The 19,483-nt window shown below is 41.6% G+C and overlaps 1 protein-coding gene and 1 non-coding gene across 3 annotated transcripts in view; one reads left to right on the top strand and one right to left on the bottom strand.

Annotated features, from left to right (window-relative positions):
- The window catches only part of LOC126481519 (tyrosine-protein phosphatase non-receptor type 13-like), a 450,882-nt gene that overhangs the window by 70,791 nt on the left and 360,608 nt on the right, over nt 1-19,483 (bottom strand). For both annotated transcript variants that reach the window (XM_050105325.1, XM_050105332.1), the window contains 3 exons: nt 2,867-2,979; nt 2,586-2,784; nt 289-387 (listed from right to left, as the gene is read on the bottom strand). In XM_050105325.1, the coding sequence (XP_049961282.1) occupies nt 289-387; nt 2,586-2,784; nt 2,867-2,979 (411 nt within the window). The remainder of the gene's footprint in view (nt 1-288; nt 388-2,585; nt 2,785-2,866; nt 2,980-19,483) is intronic.
- On the top strand, nt 16,360-16,432 carry Trnaa-agc (transfer RNA alanine (anticodon AGC)). Its single transcript has one exon. It is a non-coding gene; the product is annotated as a tRNA-Ala (tRNA).

Here is a 19,483-nt window from a genome sequence, read left to right as displayed (position 1 = left end):
ATACATAATTTCTTTTCAATTTTTTCCACTATCTTTGAAATCTCTCACAGACCTGTACTGCGATGGTGAAAAAGATGTTTGATAACAAGCTCTCAGTTCTCTTTATAGTGTTGTGTTCAGTCTGAAGATTTTAATTCTCCTTCCTTTCTATCACATTTAACATAATGTTGAAGTTCATAAAACACACTTTTAATACAATTTGAAATATAACATAGTCACAAATGCTCATATTTATTTGTACCTCACAAACATCAATATGCAACTATTCATTAGATGCAATAGGCTCACCTCAAAAACCTGGCCAGCTGTTGTCACATTTGAGTCACAGATGAGTTCAAGTTTTTGTCCATTAAGCAGAATTACTATCACCTTTCTCTTCTGAGGAACCTTTAATTTAAAAAAAATATTGTTAAACATAACATCCACAGCAGAAAAATGCAAAAATTGTTCTCATGTAGAATTACAGATTAAGAGAAATTATAAAAAATGCTGTTACTACCTAGAAAGTCAGCAATATGAACAGTTTTCCATATGATAAGAATCCTGTATGTTTAATTAAAATGAACACAGACAATACGATTTCATACATCTTTTATAATAGTATTCTTTTTCTCTTTTTAGCTGCAAGTGACTTCGTGAAGCACCAGAAGTAGACATCAATGGATATAAACTATAGAAAAAATTTCTTGAGATACAGCTGGATAAAGGTTAACACACAAAAAAAATATCATCAAGCTCCATTTGGCATGTTTTGCACTCTCTCAAACAAATATCTTTTAGTGCAAGGTAGCTAAAGTAAACAAAGTATTTATTCAGCAGAAGGGATCAGCTAGAACACACTAGACTCGCTAATCCGGCTCTCATTAGTCCGGCCTCTCAGTAATCTGGTGCACATCCAAAAACGCATGCACAATGAATTATCATGCACAACAATGCTCAGTTAAACAATGCTTTATATAATGTATTTGAAATTGTAACTTTCTTTACAGTTCGGAATCATGTCTTTCAAAAGGAAACACTAGACCTCAAGCAGAAACTCGTTAGATAAGTTAAATCGAGGTTCTTCGCAGAAAGCCATTGCTGCTGAGTTCAATGTTGGACAAGCAACTATTTATGACATCAAAAAGAAAGATGATGTTATTTGACAGTACTCAGTACAAATGGATGGTGAATTGGGAAAATGGAAGGTTCTGCGAAAGAGTGAGAATGAAAAACTGGACATAGCTGTCTAAGGATGGCTCATACAACAACGCAGTAAAGGAATTCCAGTCGGTGGCTCCATTATAAATGAAAAAGAAGCTGCATTTAGCAAATGACTTGGCAGTAATAACTTGTTTGCAGCAAGCAAAGGTTGGCTATCAAACTGGAAGAAACGACTTGGTATTCGGCAGCTGGCAGTCACTGGGGAAAGCCACTCAGCTAACAATAAGGATCTGATGAGTTTGTAAGCAAGATATGGAAGATAACAGAGGAAAAAGATTTAACTGCTGATGCCTCATATAATGCTGATTAAACAGGACTCTTTTACAAGATGCTTCCTTCAAAAACATTAGCTGCCAACAAAGAGAAGGAAGCTCGTGGTTACAAGCAACAGAAACAGTACGTAACATTAACGGCTTGTTGTAATGCAAGTGAAACTCATAACTACCAATTGTGGTTATTGGAAAATCCCAACACCCATGTTGTTTTCAACACACTGACATAAATACTCCACCAGCGCAGTTTTGTGCTCAGAAGAACTGTAATTAGTTTCATGTTCCATGGCTCCACTGTACAATAAACCTTAATGATGTGGAATGAGTCATATCTGAAATTCTTCATAAACTAAAATACATGTTACATCACTAATAAGTGCACAGGATTTTCTTTAACTACTGAATGCACAAAAATGTGATCTCAACTGATATACTATGTCATTCATTGTTCACCACAATAAAGATGTACTGTATGCACCTGAGAAATGGGAATAATTTTTGAAAGCTGTTTCTGATTACTTGGATAAATATCACATGCCAGGTTAACCAATCAACTTCCCATACTGGAAAACAGTAAACTTGAAACACCATGGTTAAAAAAAGCAACGAACATGCGACATACCAGATGACATTAAACATCTTTCATAAGTATTCAGAGCAAAAAATGGTCCATGACAAATCACCCTATAAGTAGATACGCACTCTCAGGACTCAGGAAAGAAAGATGTACTAAGGCAGGGAAAGTGTGATTAATGATCACCAATGCCCAATCTAATACAAGTAAAAATGAGTCCCTCAGCACACTATTCACAGAGCTATAACTGATAACGAGTGTAACCATGTGCAGAAAGCAAACCACTGACTGTAAAATTATGGGATTTTGTAGCCATATTTAACTAGCTACTAAAAGATACAAAACTTTGTTGATTCAGCTGTTTGTCTTGCCAGCCAATTTGACCTTCTTTATGTAAAAATTTTTGTGCCACACAGTGAACATGTGTGTAAGGATTGGGTTCACACTTCAGGCTGGAAAAGTTACTGTAATTCTGTACTAAGCATTTACAATACAGTTAAACTACATGTACTACTTATTGTATGAAGATTACATACCGTACACCTGACAGGCAGCTGAATAAACTTGCTGGGATGAGTAGAACGAACGATGAACTCGGGCCCAATGCAGGTGTTTGGTCCACAGTACTTGGCTGTGTTGTTATTTTGTGACACTGCACCCGATTGGGCTCTGTAGAGCCTCGAAGGTGCCCTCTGTACAACGGCTTGTCTTCGTGGAGGTGTGACGACAGGTGCACTATGAACAAACCACTCACATTGTCAGCCTCAGCTCTAAATACACAAAAGAAATAACAGCAGGCTGGTTTTAGGTGCTGTACCTCAGTTTTAAGGGGCTCACTGCAAGGTGTCTGGGCAGGCTGCTGGTGCGACCCAGTGCTGCGTCCTTTTCGGGGCGGCTGAGCAACGATCGGCAGTTTGTTACAGTCTGCAGCTGAATGAAAAATGCAAACCAGTCAACTGAAGCCACAAAACTCCACCTCTGTCAAACATCCTTTCATCATATATAAGAGGTTTTATCAAAGTCATAATTTGGAGTAGAAATTAAATAATTAGTTAGATGTTACCAGTAAACGGCAAACAATATGTTATATGATCATTTGTTTACATATTTTGGTTTCAGATGTAAATAGTCTATTGAAGATGTACAAAAGGAGGGAGTACTTCTAAGAATGACGATGCTGGCCTCTATATCATTCTTCAACAGAAATCAGCTGTTATTAGAATGGATTAATAGCACTGTTCATTTATCAACTTTTAATGATTCTGAAGTTTTTAGTATGAACCTAGTGGCAGTTGCGTAGAGATTTTGACTGACCGGATAACTGAGTGTCAGGTAATTGAGTCAAATTCAGAGTGTTGCTTATAGTCATACTGTAATAGAAAATAAATCAGGTCAGGTCTCCTATTCTTTTATAAGTATACAGACCTGTTTATTTCTAATGGTTTACATCAGTTTACAGCTTGAAAATTTAGCTATTTCTCGACATAATCACCATTTCTGTCGATGCATTTTTGTAGACCCTGTGGCATATTTTGTATGCCCATGTCATACCAGCTCGCCGCCACGCTGTTCAGAAAGTTATGAACCTCTTCTTTCACCTCGTCGTCGGAGCTGAATCACTTTCTGGCCAAATGCTCTTTTAACCTAGAGAACAGGTGATAGTCCCTGGCCGCCAGGTCAGGACTATAGGGTGGATGGGTGATTATGTTCCACTGAAACTGTTGCAGGAGAGCAACGGTTTGCTGAGCGATGTGTGCGCGAGCGTTGTCATGGAGAATGTGTACACCCTTGCTCAACATTCCTCTTCTACGGTTCTGGATTGCCCGTTTGAGTTTTCTCAGAGTCTCACAGTACCTGTCATCGTTACTTGTGGTCCCAGCGATTCAGCTCCGACGACGAGGTGAAAGAAGAGGTTCATAACTTTCTGAACGGCATGGCGGCGAGCTGGTATGACATGGGCACACAAAAAATGCCACAGCGTCTACAAAAATGCATTGACAGAAATGGTGATCATGTCGAAAAATAGCTAAATGTTCAAGCTGTAAATTGATGTAAACCATTGTAGAAATAAACAGGTCTATGTACTTATAAAAAAATTGGAGACCTTACTTTTGGGATTACCCTCGTACTAATGCACATGTCCTGTGATAATGAACGTCCTATCCCTATTCGTTCAAGGTGTTCTGTTTTTTTTCTGAACAAGAGTGTAAAAAAAGGCTTTGAAACTATATACGGCGGAAGCGTGGAAAATGAATAGCTAGGAATAATGATAGTTTCGTATGTTTAGCATTACTTCATTACTGAAATACACTGTGTTTATGTATTTATTGGTTATGTACCTTTCAATGTTCTGGAGGGCTCGAGAATGAACACAGTGTTAACGTATTTCAAACGCGCTTTTGGTTTCGACCTATGCCAATAGTAAGCTCCCATCTTGTAATCTATCATAATTTGTGATCATAAAAACCGACGACAGTACACATTTCACTGTCTAATGCGATGAAAGTGAACTCACTGACAGAAATTGCCATAGCATCGCATCAGCGTTTGAAGTGTGAACTTAACAACATAATGTTGATACTGCACTAGTTGTTGAAAACAGAACACTAGCTGAGGCTGGTCTCTCTCTCTCTCTCTCTCTCTCTCTCTCTCTCTCTCAATAACGGTAATGCAAGTGGCAAGAGAGATATGCGCATAGTGCTGACATAATCTCACCAGTTCATGTCACTGACTCAGAATCGCTATAGCTATGAAACCGATTGACTGCTGCAAGTGCGCCAGACGTGATGGAGATGATTCTTTCAGGAGTTTCATACAGCTTTCCACAGTAGGGCATTCCCTGCACATCACATTTGCGATGATGATGATGATGATGATGATGTTGTATTTGGGGCGCTCAACTGCGCGGTTATCAGCGCCCGCCCCGAAAAGGACGCAGTCTGCCCAGTTGTCGGTACGTCAAAGGAGTAGAGGGTTCAGGCTCACTTATTTTGGACGGAGCTACGCCACGCCGTGCATAGTGGTTCAAATTGGAGCGACACAACCTCGCAGCTGGAGCAAGTCAAGACTGCAAATGCCGCATTTATTGCTGAACAGTTGAATTTCGTCTTTCCCGTTGTCGTTCGAAGACTTAACATCTGTTGTATATGAACCACGAATAATGGCCACAGATTGCGCAACTGCAATATCAAGCAAACTTTTTGCCAGCGGCAGATTCCTTTATGAATTTCATGTACCTGTTCAAGATTTTCAAGATATATCTGCTATTGTCATCGATGTATGCATATTGTTCTTCGCTTCATAGGTTTCGCATGCGAAATCACTGGCGACCCAATGGCAGTCACCATTTAGTTTTGTTTTTATGTGATATTTATTGTCCTTAGGATACCACAATTTCTGCTTTTTTCTTTGTAAAAACCTGTAAGTTGCACAATTTCTTTGCAGTTACACTCCATACTTAGAGGGAACATACTGCCGCAATACCACTATAAAACACTCACTGGGTGACTGCACATGCATTAAGCCATTTATGCAATATGTGCTATGCGGTAACTTATTAGACTGTACATTGCATGGTGACACAGTGCGGTATTTACTTGTTGCTTGTCTCTGATTCATGTCCGCACTGGCAATCTTCCGCAATGCCGGGTCTGAGAATCCCATTTCGCGTAGAATTCATAATGCCTGGGAAATAATGTACTGCAAGCACCGGATTCGAGATGCAATGCTACGAACTCATATGGGTTGCAGCATTGCGACAGTGAGTCGCAGGTTTGTGTCTGAGAGCTTACTGATCTTAAGGCTACTGCAAACGTACACTTTTATCCTCTCCGTCTCTGTCTCAGACGTAAACATGGTCCTGCTATTCTGACCGGATCTTCTCTTTCTTTTACCAGCTTATCTAGAGAGCTGCGGTAAACAAAAAATCTAAATGTCTCGGGTTTGATCACTGGACAATCCTAAGATTTTTATCGCTCACTTATGACGTCTTTCCCCCTCTGACAATGTTAGTTGGTGTGAAAAATGACGAGTTACGCCCAATTTTTTGAAACCACGTCACCTGTGAATTTGAAGCTACAGCTGCCACTGAGGTCAACGACTGTATATGCCAGATGCTTACGACTATTCAAGGGTGCAGTAGGATCGATATCAGGGGGAATATCGGCAGAACGAAAGAAAAGAGCAAAAAATAAGTAGCAGAGAAGTGAGCAACAGAAGGACCGTGTACCTAGTATACCATATTCCTTAAGGCCAAGGAGGCAGCCAATATGTTTTATATTTTATGACTCCTGCGGCTTTATTTTTTGTGTTATGTACACTGTTAAAGTAATCGTGTGTTGACATATGTTTATGTGAAGATAAGGATTATCTTTAATTGTTGTGTGAGAAATGCTGCTCAGAGATAGAAGCAGGTTTCTGGGCGGAGGGGAAATGATAACGGTCCCTTTCCTCAGGTTTCAGTTCGGGCGGGGTGAGGAACCGAGAATGTTAGTTTTGGCGGTGCTGTACCTTTTTGCCTCAGACAGAGTATGGCCACTGCGAGATCATCTCCTGAACGGAGGAGTTTTGTTTTCCAGGCAGCAGGATGCGGTATTGTCTAGTCTCAAGCGGACGATGAGTTTGGTATTTAGTGTTTGGGAACTACGGAACGAAATAACGAAGCTGGAAGAGATGTTTTCGGGTTTACAACAGTCAGCAAGTAGTAATACAGCGCTGGAGCAGTTGTCAGAAGAGCACAAGAAGTTGTTTGAGGCGTACTGTGGTCGAAGGTGTGGATGCTGGCACTATTAAGAGTAGTATCGTACAAATTACAGACGGAAGAAACAGGTCAGTTAGATGTGGGAGGAAGGATACTCAAGACAATATTTGGGACAGCGGATGCAAACGAAGTGAGTGAACTGAATAAGACAGCTGAAGGCACAACGGAATTGGCGAAAGAAATCGGGCAACTGTAGAGTGACATTCCACACGGATTAAGTTTGGGGAATGGCGCGCTGCATGACACATGCATGCTTTGACAACTAGCTAGAGAGGAAATGGATTACGCCAGGGGATCAATTAGTACCGTAAACTGGGACTTAGAGGCGGTTCAAGCGTGGATGAAAGTGTTAGATGCAAGAATAACGCTAACAAGATTGTTGCAGTCACTGGGAGATAGTATCTGGAATGCAAGAGCGGAGCTAACGAGCTTGGAGGAAACCGTTCATCAGGCACTACATGGGCAATTGAGTTCGTTGTATTGTCACCCGAACAATGTCCGAAGGGGTTAGGGAAGTGCAGAAACAATTACCATCTGAACGACAATTAGTAGCAGAGCCTAGCAGTCAGAACTTATTTTTCCAGTACCATGGAGCTACTGTGGAAGTATGAATGGGTAGTGCACAGATGTATGTGTCAGTGAAGGCTTGATGGCAGACAAGCGCACACTGTTAGGTGTTACACAGTGCACGCCTATACAGTAAGGCTGAAAAGCGTGGGGAAGTTTGTGCAGATAAAAGAGGATGGTGTGTTACAGATAATGAAAGATGGAGATCAGCATACGGTAAGGACCGAGGGTTAGCTAAAGAAACGTCAATGTAAGGTGGTAACCATTAAGATGATGCAACCAAAGCCGTACTGATAGCAAGCATGTATTCATTGGGTATACCTGGTGCTTGACGATATAATAGTGGTGGCAAGTTGCTATGAACAAGAGAAGCTCATTTAAGGCAAACACTTAAGAGTTAAGAGACAGTGTGTTGTTGATTAATGGAGCTATGTATGATTTTTGGGATCCACATTTCATTTACCAGCTACAATGAAGGGAGTTACTCTTTTAAACATAACGCAACTGCAGCTGTACTGGAGAGACAAGCCGTTAGACATGTTGCCGAAGCAAAATTTACATTATTGAACGACACCTGAGGACCAAGTATAGTTCATTCACTGACTCAGATGACAGCACACAGCGAGGGTAATCAACAGCTAATGCAGCACACTGAACAGTGTCAGAATGGTACAATGGGTAACGTTAGCCTCGAGTGTCCCAATTCCTAGCGCCACAGTGACTCTGACATTGCTTTGCGTCACTTTTATTTACAGGGCTATTATAAATGATTGAAGCGATTTCATAAATTCACTGTAGCTCCATTCATTGACATATGGTCACGACACACTACAGATACGTAGAAAAACTCATAAAGTTTTGTTCGGCTGAAGCCACACTTCAGGTTTCTGCCGCCAGAGCGCTCGAGAGCGCAGTGAAACAAAATGGCGACAGGAGCCGAGAAAGCGTATGTCGTGCTTGAAATGCACTCACATCAGTCAGTCATAACAGTGCAACGACACTTCAGGACGAAGTTCAACAAAGATCCACCAACTGCTAACTCCATTCGGCGATGGTATGCGCAGTTTAAAGCTTCTGGATGCCTCTGTAAGGGGAAATCAACGGGTCGGCCTGCAGTGAGCGAAGAAACGGTTGAACGCGTGCGGGCAAGTTTCACGCGTAGCCCGCGGAAGTCGACGAATAAAGCAAGCAGGGAGCTAAACGTACCACAGCCGACAGTTTGGAAAATCTAAAGCAGAAGCCTTACCGTTTACAATTGCTACAAGCCCTGACACCCGATGACAAAGTCAAACGCTTCGAATTTTCGGCGCGGTTGCAACAGCTCATGGAAGAGGATGCGTTCAGTGCGAAACTTGTTTTCAGTGATGAAGCAACATTTTTTCTTAATGGTGAAGTGAACAGACACAATGTGCGAATCTGGGCGGTAGAGAATCCTCACGCATTTGTGCAGTAAATTCGCAATTCACCAAAAGTTAACGTGTTTTGTGCAATCTCACGGTTTAAAGATTACGGCCCCTTTTTCTTCTGCGAAAAAAACGTTACAGGAATCGTGTATCTTGACATGATGGAAAATTGGCTCATGCCACAACTGGAGACCGACAGTGCCGACTTCATCTTTCAACAGGATGGTGCTCCACCACACTTCCATCACGATGTTTGGCATTTCTTAAACAGGAGATTGGAAAACCGATGAATCGGTCGTGGTGGAGATCATGATCAGCAATTCATGTCACGGCCTCCACGCTCTCCCGACTTAATCCCATGCGATTTCTTTCTGTGGGATTATGTGAAAGATTCAGTGTTTAAATCTCCTCTACCAAGAAACGTGCCAGAACTGCGAGCTCGCATTAACGATGCTTTCGAACTCATTGATGGGGACATGCTGCGTCGAGTGTGGGAGGAACATGATTATCGGCTTGATGTCTGCCGAATCACTAAAGGGGCACATATCGAACATTTGTGAATGCCTAAAAAAACTTGTTGCGTTTTTGTATGTGTGTGCAAAGCATTGTGAAAATATCTCAAATAATAAAGTTATTGTAGAGCTGTGAAATCGCTTCAATCATTTGTAATAACCCTGTATATGAGACGGTGAGCAGATTGGAAACCCAAGCCGTGGGTAATCCAGGTTCTAGTGGACTGTATCCACTATGCAAGAGATGGAGAATGAATTCATAGAGCTTAAGGAAGACGGGAAGTGGCTGTAAAAGTTAATGTAGTAAATGCATTGTGTTTAAAATGCGAGTTTGATATAATCTTATGAGTGTGCCACTTATGTTACAGATCAACAGTGGAAGTAGGTACTGAGCAAGACCTAGGGGAATGGGTCTTCTCCATGGAGAGGAGCAATGTAGCGACACTACTTAGTTTTAAGTGAAACTTTTAGGAATTTGTGAGGGCCGTCAAGTATTGCATTAGCTACTGCTGACTGGTATGCACAGTGTGGTAACACACAGTTTATAGCAACACGTACACAACATGATTGCAAGATGGGCTATCCGCGATAGGAAAAACCTGCACTACGCAGTGGTTATGGTCAGAGTGGGCAGGGTGATGTAACAAAAGAAGGGCAAGAACCACATTATGAGCTATGTGGTCGGGGGCTGGGTAATAGTGCAACAACTGCTCCCCAGAACCACATACGAGGGTCACTCCAAAAGAAATGCACACTATTTTTGTAAAAACACAGTTTTCATTATGCATGTGTGAAAGTTTTACAGCGTGTAGATACATCCTTACAGCTTGTTTTCAAAACTAGTTCAACCTGTTCCCGTGAGTGGCGCCGTCACAGCATGTCTTCAAGATGGCTGCTAGACTTGGCGTTCGTCAGAAGCAACATAATGTCATAGAATTTCTGTGCTGTGAAAACGAGACAGTGAGAAACATCCACAAGAGGTTGAAAAAGGTGTATGGAGATGCTGCTGTCGATCGCAGTACAGTTAAGTCTCTGGGCAAGCAGGTTACGTGATGAAAGCGGGCACGGCAGTATTGAGGATTGTCCTCGCAGCGGCAGGCCTCGTACTGCACACACTCCAGACAATGTGCAGAGAGTTAACGAATTGGTGACTGCTGATAGAAGCATCACAGTGAACGAATTGTGACGCTACGTTGGGATCGGGGAAGGAAGTGTTTGCAGAATACTGAAAGTGTTGGCGTTAAAATAGGTTTGTGGAAACAAGAAGAACGGTATGCAGCGAACTTTTGGAACAGTATGAGAATGGTGGAGATGAATTTCTTGGAAGAATTGTGACAGGTGATGAAACATGGCTCCATCATTTTTCACCAGAGACGAAGAGGCAATCAGTGGAGTGGCATCATCCAAATTCACCCAAGGAAAAAAAAATCAAAACCACATCTTCTGCTGGAAAAGTTATGGCTATGGTGTTTTTCGATTCCGAAGGACTCTTGCTTGTGGACATCGTGCCAAGTGGAACCATCATAAATTCTGATGCATATGCGAAACTTCAACCTCGACTGACAGTGAGTAGTGTTCGACCACATCGGCAAAAGCAGGATGTTTTGCTGTTGCACGACAATGCACGGCACATGTCAGTCAACAAACCATGGAAGCGATCACGAAACTCGGATGGACAACACTGAAACACCCGCCTTACAGTCCTGACCTGGCTCCATGTGACTATCATCTCTTTGGGAAACTGAAAGACTCTCTTCATTTGAAGATGATGACTCCTTTGTGCACGCTGCCAAACAGTGGCTCCAACAGGATGGTCCAGAATTTTACCGGTCGGGTATACAGGCGCTGGTTCCAAGATGGCGTAAGGCAGTTGAGAGGGATGGAAATTATGTGGAGAAATGAAAATATTGTTCCTAAAGAATGTATCTACACACTGTAAAACTTTCAAACATGTAGAATAAAATATGGATTTAAAAAATAGTGTGCATTTCTTTTGGAGTGACCCTTGTAAATAGCGTGTTCATTCGGAGTCTGACAGTACCATCACGAAGCCGTGACCATACTAGATGACAAGATAACTAGGCACCGCCAACTGCAGCCATGTGTTAGAGAACAAGTTGGGCCAGCCGCCTTCTGCACTACGTCTGCCTATGGCCTTGATGACTCAGCCCCAACCACCTGTCATCCGCACCTACTAGAGGGCAGCAGGTTGCATCCTGTGCATGGCAGTCTTCCCTCGTCTCCACAGTGTATTGCAGGCAGGTTCAAATGGCTCTAAGCACTATAGGACTTAACATCTGAGGTCATCAGTCCCCTAGACCTAGAACTATTTAAACCTAACTAACCTAAGGACATCACAAACATCCATGCCCGAGACAGGATTCGAAGCTGCGACCGTAGCAGCAGCGCGGTATCGGACTGAAGCGCCTAGAACCGCTCAGTCACAGAGGCCGGCAATACTGCAGGCTGGGCCTGAATGGCCTAGATGCGGGTGCTCAACAGCAGAATGCAGTCACAGGAAGAAGAAGAAACGCCAATGTCATGGTCTTGGCCCACTGACGGACCACCGGCCAGTGCCCAGCTTGGAATCAACAACACAGGGCCCTGATGGGTGTACCTCTTCACGGGCGCTGAAGACAGCTACCTGCTGGCCATAGTTGATACGAGGGAAGACTGCCATGCACAGGATGCAACCTGCTGCCCTCTAGTAGGTGCGGACGACAGGTCGATGGGGCTGCGCCACAGATGGGCACGACTGCCCCACATTGTCAACGAAGATACGTGTAACCGAAGTCTAATAAAATATGACTCTCAACCACCAGTCTGCTACTGAGTCCCACTAAAGAACTGGATATACCGAGCTGAACAATCCACCATTTTGAATCCCAATCCGAGGACAGTGTTGCAAGCTTCGCGTGGCGTAGGAAAGTGAATCAGTGAATTTTTCTTCATTTTGTTGTTCCGCGGCGCCAAATGGTTAGCTGCGCAGTTCCAAACTGCTCAAACAATAGCAGATGTGGGCGCTATAAGTTTTGCCGGTTTCCTTCAGACATAGATCGGCGTGTAAGGTAGCTTGTAAATTCAAGGCACAAAGATTGGACACCAAAATCGAGCGGCGTAATGGAAGTAAAAAAGCTTTGTCTCCTTCGTTTTAGAAATAGATGTTCTCACAGAGCGGTGGTAATGAAATTACGTATGTAAGAAATGTGTTTATTTTAATCTTGCTGCAGATCATGTTCACAAAGCACGATGTAACATCCTAAGTTTAAAGTACGCTACTTTTATTGATTTTATTTACAACAACTGTATAAAACCACAAGTCGTCCTAAGGAGCTGTTAATTTTATAGAAAGAGTAAATTAATAATACCCTATCACAATTTGTTGGTAATAACAACTGTATAATGTTAAATAGTTCCTCAGGTGTCACTGAATGCATAAAAACGTCTTTACATGAATATCTATGTACATTACTCTCTTACAGTCTGGCTGATTGATGTGACGTGTATTTATCAATTGCTGCGAATCAGTTAGTTTACCGCGTTTTTCATTCAGTTTGATATTGCTGTCATTATCTGACTGGCACCCAATACTATTTTAATAACCTGCCAGGTTGCTTTAGTTTTATTCCTAGATTCACAAAAAAGTTTGTCATTTCCCAATTCTTTTTTACTTTCTAAATAACTTCTGACAGAGTTCTCTTAAAGCTTTTGAAACAGTCAATAAAATTGGGATCAGTAATATACTTCAAGTAGTCATGCAATTCCCTCCTGTGCTGACAGGAAATTTTTATGTCTGTTATGTTCTATTTTAGTATTAGTCCGTAATTGTTTACGAATGCAACTTTTACTTATCGTAAACTTAAATGGAAGTACCATACATAAACCAGAAAACACTGGTAACGCATTAAAACCGTATTTGGTAAATATTTACAACAGCAACGTAATGCTCATGTAATCACCTACTTAATTTGCTTGGCTCTTCAAGTCAAATGTAAGACAATACATTTACTTCGCTGTAATATTATCTGCGCAACGAATGTACATTTGATGGTCTTGGATTTGATGGATTTTGAAGAGAACTACTTTGTGTTGGAACTAGAGCGCAAATATATACGTTATTGGATTCAGTGTGGGTTGGCTCCAGCCTTTTTTTTTTCGCACTTTCGGCGCTGATGAAGGCATATTTGGGAAAATAGTACCACTTTTTCAGTAGGTTTCTGAAAATCTTGCCAACACTTTAATATCCCCCTTACACACAGCCCAATGCACCCAGAGCAGAAATTTACACATTTATAAAAGATGTAACTTCGAGGTTAACATACACTGCAGTAAAGAAAAAGCGTTAACTCCAGTTCTCTCTGCTTGACATGAATGTTAATCGTCTAGAAAATCAGGTTTCCGTCACCTATTGTGAAGCAAACAATCGCGAAAGTCACTAGACAGCTCTTTTCGTCTTCGACATAGCGTGTGACGTCAAAATGATGTCACGCTTGCTCGAAATCTTGTGAACTGTAACGGTATCTTGTCTGTTACGAGTTAAAAATATTATTGTAACGTTACACTTCTCTGATTTTTCATTTTTTAGTTTCTTGTTTCTTTCATCAACCTCAATTGCGACTGTTGTTGGGTGGCCACATCCTGGTGCAGCCATAACAAATCCCATCTCTTCAAATCTATTTCGTTAATTATTTTTTAGATTTGAGTTATCAACATACTTTTTAAACCGACACTGACGTGCAGGGGCAGAGACAGACTTCATGATCACATCGATTACACTTAAATTTTCTGATTAAGTTCAACGGAAAAAATTTAAAACAATTGCAGAACCTGGTAGAAAAGATGGGCGTAAAGTATCCCCACCCCCTCTCCTCCCCGCTCCTGCTCCTTCAACCGTCGTTATTGGTAGGGTTAAACATGACTTACCGTTACGAACAGCTCGGCCGAAACAATAATAACGAGTAGCATACCACGGCATTCGGGTCCAGTCGCTGAGACTCCATATTGGATTTTATGGTTTTTTTCGATTCTGTTATTACAGTCTGATTAAAAAATGAAACTCATGCAAGTGATACGATCAGCAATGATATGTACAGGGCTATTACAAATTATTGAAGCGATTTCGTAAATTCACTGTAGCTCCATTCATTGACATATGGTCACGACACACTACAGATACGTAGAAAAACTCATAAAGTTTTGTTCGGCTGAAGCCGCACTTCAGGTTTCTGCCGTCAGAGCGCTCGAGAGTGCAGTGAGACAAAATGGCGACAGGAGCCGAGAAAGCGTATGTCGTGCTTGAAATGCACTCACATCAGTCAGTCATAACAGTGCAACGACACTTCAGGACGAAGTTCAACAAAGATCCACCAACTGCTAACTCCACTCGGCGATGGTATGCGCAGTTTAAAGCTTCTGGATGCCTCTGTAAGGGGAAATCAACGGGTCGGCCTGCAGTGAGCGAAGAAACGGTTGAACGCGTGTGGGCAAGTTTCACGCGTAGCCCGCGGAAAATTGGCTCATGCCACAACTGGAGACCGACAGCGCCGACTTCATCTTTCAATAGGGTGAGCTTCACCGCACTTCCATCATGATGTTCAGCATTTCTTAAACAGAAGATTGGAAAACCGATGGATCGGTCGTGGTGGAGATCATGATCAGCAATTCATGTCATGGCCTCCACGCTCTCCCAACTTAACCCCATGCGATTCCTTTCTGTGGGGTTATGTGAAAGATTCAGTGTTTAAACCTCCTCTACCAAGAAACGTGCCAGAACTGCGAGGTCGCATCAACGATGCTTTCGAACTCATTGATGGGGACATGCTGCGCCGAGTATGGGAGGAACTTGATTATCGGCTTGATGTCTGCCGAATCACTAAAGGGGTACATATCGAACATTTGTGAATGCCTAAAAAAACTTTTTGAGTTTTTGTATGTGTGTGCAAAGCATTTTGAAAATATCTCAAATAATAAAGTTATTGTAGAGCTGTGAAATCGCTTCAATCATTTGTAATAACTCTGTATTTTAGCTCGTTAGGAATACTTTGCTGTTTATTCCGAATATGTCACGATTTCCGAGGGTTTGGTTGGGCAGGAATCTAAGAGCACAGATTAAATTGCTGCGACTGAAACGACCAGCAATGACATTTATATTCTTGCTTGTCACAAATATTTATCTGCAATCGTATCGTTAAAAAGACTTTCGTAAATTCAGCGGTCAAGGCAAAGACTGCACCACGCAACAACTGACAATGAACTTTATGCAGAACAGAGAATGGGCATTGATGCTATGGTGTCCGCCTGTGATGTGTACCATAATTTCCATACTTCACGTTTTCGTGTCACTAAATGATCAGTTAAGACGAAATACACACTTAATTGCAGCAAGCAACAGTGTTTGTCAAGATAATTATTCAGTGCAAATTGTTCTAAAAATTACAAAAAAATTTCGGTAAACATTCATAACACGTCAGTATTCCAGAAGCAGATACCAGCAATACTAACAATCACGTATTGGAAATATGGACCTTTTTCACAAAAAATAACTGCAGTGACAAAATACACTGTTCCATGAATCATTTGCTGATAAATAGTTCCCGCAATGATTCACATGTGAATATGCAGCTTTCGTTATGTTTACCACAGCGCCAACAGAACACAGAAGATACCGAATTACGAAAATCCCCGCCAGACGGCACATAAGCTCATCCAAACGAAGCAATCTTATTGGTTCTTGGTTCCCTGAAATGCTACTGGTTATTCACGTTTCGGGACGAGTTGTACCCAGAGAATATAGATACCTAACGATAATTTAAACATGAGCCTGTAAAGTTCCATGCTCTGCGGTGAGACAAGAGGTTCGACAGTGACGTCCACCATTCCCAGCACGCCTGCGCATGAAGCCTATTGTGCATCGTAGTGCACGTGGTACGTTCCATGCACCAGCTCTTTCTTTCGGTTGGCGCATGCAAAGAAACGAGATAACGCTACGCCGAGATAAAGGAAGCAAGACCGAGGCCAAGACAGCGTATCAGTTCTGTGGAAGGAGCGCCACAGCTCAATACCGCCCGTCGGGGGCGTAGCTCAGATGGTAGAGCGCTCGCTTAGCATGCGAGAGGTACCGGGATCGATACCCGGCGCCTCCATTAAACTTTTATAATGGGTGTCAAATACTTATCACTTACGCACAAAATGCTTGAGAGATTCGTATAACTTACGAAATACAAATTTGAGTAGCAGTGACATATATTTGGTTATGTTGCTCTCAAGCAAAATGTTCTTTCTTATTGTCTTGTGGACGGACGTCTCGAGTACGGGCCACTTCTTGTCACCGTTGTTGTCTGTTAATACTCTCCGAACACGATTCAGCACGTTGTTGTTCTTATTGTTGACAAAGGCGCGTTTGTTTTTGAGTGCACGTAATGACTCAGCTGTGTAGTGTTCTAAATTCTTATGTCGTTTACGCGGTACATCTTTGAAAATGTAAGTGTACCTGCAATTTATTTGTGGAATAATGTCTGCCTTTGTAAAATGAGATGTTATTTGTAGTTTGAAAGCAAATCTGAAGGACAAGACAAAACACGCACGTTGCTTTAGTGCAACATTGCCAGTAAAAGTAGCTGAAAAACAACATCACTTCTCCTAATACTTCATCTGCCAGAAAAATTGTAGGACTGATTAAAAAAAAGTATTGATGCCAGCTCCTATCGAAAGAGTTACCTTGGGTATCCATACACAGTTGTCAACGTTCCTGGAGCTCCTTGAAGCAAGCAGAAAAACTTTCACTGCGATGCTTGTAAGTTCATTTGTCATAGTCCTTTGTACGCCTGAGATCTGTTAATATCAAGACTTTAAAAGTAATTTCTGTGGCGTATAACAACATAATAATACTACTTTTATTAATGAATAAATGTGTACAGGTTTTGTGTAGATTATTAATGTTTAAAATTTTTGTAAAAGATGGTAGGGCGCTCGCAACGATGAAGCTTGCGGAAGAGGCACCTTTTCTCTTAGGGTACAAAAAGAGCACAAGTAGCGACTGTACCCCAGAGGGGCGGCTACAGACAGCGTCTGACCTAATAGTGAGCGGCTGATTTTAGGCTGGGCAACCTACTGCCTATGTGGAAAGTAACGGGAAACCACCACATTACATTCCTAAGCAGTACATGGTATGTCTCTACATGTGAAGGATTCCGGAGTTAAAACTTCCCCTCATTCGGATCTCTGGGAGGGGAACACATTGAGAGTAGACATATTTGAAAGGACGAAAGGGACAAGAAAGGAAGGAAAGCTAAGGACTGGAACATGGAATGTGAGGATACTACTACAAGCAGGAAAGCTAGAGAATGCAAAACAGGAGATGAAAAGGAACAGATTAGATGCCATTGGTTTGTGTGAAATGAACAGAAAGTGGAGATAATAAGTTCCTTCTTTTACTCGGGGGAAATAAAGAGTGGTGAAAAAGAAGTAGGAATATTGATAGGGCAAAAGCTGAAAAATAAGGTAATGAAGGTACAACACATTGATGGAAGACTGATGGTGATACGACTGAAGGGTAGTTCCAAAGATCTGGTGTTAATACAGGAATATATGCCAACCAGCCAGCATGGAGATGAGGAAGTGGAAGAATATTATGAGAAAATACAAGAACTCGTCGAGAAAGAAAACAGAAATTCCTGCATTATCTTCATGGGGGACTGGAATGCAGTTGTGGGTGAAGGCAAGGATGAAGATACAGTAGGAAAATTTGGATTAGGAATAAGAAATGAGAGAGGTGAACGACTAATTAGGTTCTGTAAAGAAAATTCATTAGCAGTGGGCAACACATTATTTGAACACCGCAAAACGAGACGTTACTCATGGATATCAAATTTGAATAGGGAAAGATATCAGTTGGACTACATCCTGACACAAAAAAGGTTTAGGAACTGTCTGAAGAAGCCAAAGCTTATCCAGGAGCGGATATAAATTGACCACAACCTAATAGTGGGAAAAATACAAGTGAAGGTAAAAAAAGTCTGGAGAAGTAAAGCAAAAGAAAGACAAACATAGAAAGACTCAAAGAGGTAGGAAAGGCACCAGATTTGGAAAACAGATTTATGGAAAAATGGGGAACAGGTTATGTCGATGAAAGTGTTAATGACAAATGGATAGAATTAGGTAAGAACTCATGGATTCTGCCAAAGAAGAACTAGGAATTAGAGTATCCCAAAGTACCAGGAAAAGCTGGATAACAAAAAAATGTTGAAAATGATGGAAGAGCGGAGAAAGTACAAAAATGTAGAAACTGAAGAAGGCAAAAAGAGGTACAGGAATCTGAATAATGAATTAAGAAGAGGAACTGAAGAAGCAAGGGGAAAATAAATGAAACAGAAATGCGATGAAATTTGAACGCAAAAGAAAGAGGAATAACATGGAAACAGAAAGAGCGGATAGTACTATAGCAGAAGAACCACAGGAGGCTTTGAACAGATAGCATGAATGTCTGTATAAGGGAGATGAAACACAAAGCGACATTAAGGTTGAGGAGGAGGAATATGTGCCGGAAGATGGAAAGGAGAATAGGAAGGCATGTGGAATTGATGATTTGCCAGCAGAACTGTTGAATAGTCTGGGAAAGAAGGCAAGAAAAAAAATAGTCTGCCTCTGTAATGAGATATATGACAAAGGAGAATGGCCTGAGGACTTCTTTGCAACAGTTATGATACCAACAGAGAACAAGAGTATATACGAAGACAGTAACTAGGTCTCGAAAGAACAGTTACTGTTGATGACCGTGCAGCTTTTCCCTGGAATAAATGATGACTAACTGACAACCTCAGCTGCCGACAGGTGTTGTTGTTATACCTCGATGTGGACAGCTGAAATTCCAGAGAACAAGAGAACATTAAAAAATGTGAAGAGCATAGGACCATCAGTCTAATTTCTCATACAACTAAAGTGTTGCTGAGAGTGTTGAATAAAAGTCTATATGGCAAGCTGGATAGAGGGATTGCAGAGGAGCAGTTCGGATTTAGAAGAGGAAAAGAAACAAGAAATGCTATTGGCCTGTTAAGAACTACAGGGGAAAGATAAATGGAAAAAAGGTAGAGAAATCTTTGCTGTTTTTATAGATTTAGAAAAGACTTTTGACAAGAGTTCAGTGGAACAAGCCAATGGGTATTTTGAAGAGGAAAGTAGACTGGAAAGAGAGACGA

The sequence above is a fragment of the Schistocerca serialis genome, chromosome 1 (genome assembly GCF_023864345.2).
Source record: "Schistocerca serialis cubense isolate TAMUIC-IGC-003099 chromosome 1, iqSchSeri2.2, whole genome shotgun sequence".
In the NCBI taxonomy this organism is placed as follows: domain Eukaryota; kingdom Metazoa; phylum Arthropoda; class Insecta; order Orthoptera; family Acrididae; genus Schistocerca; species Schistocerca serialis.
This window is presented reverse-complemented; position numbering and strand designations above follow the sequence as displayed.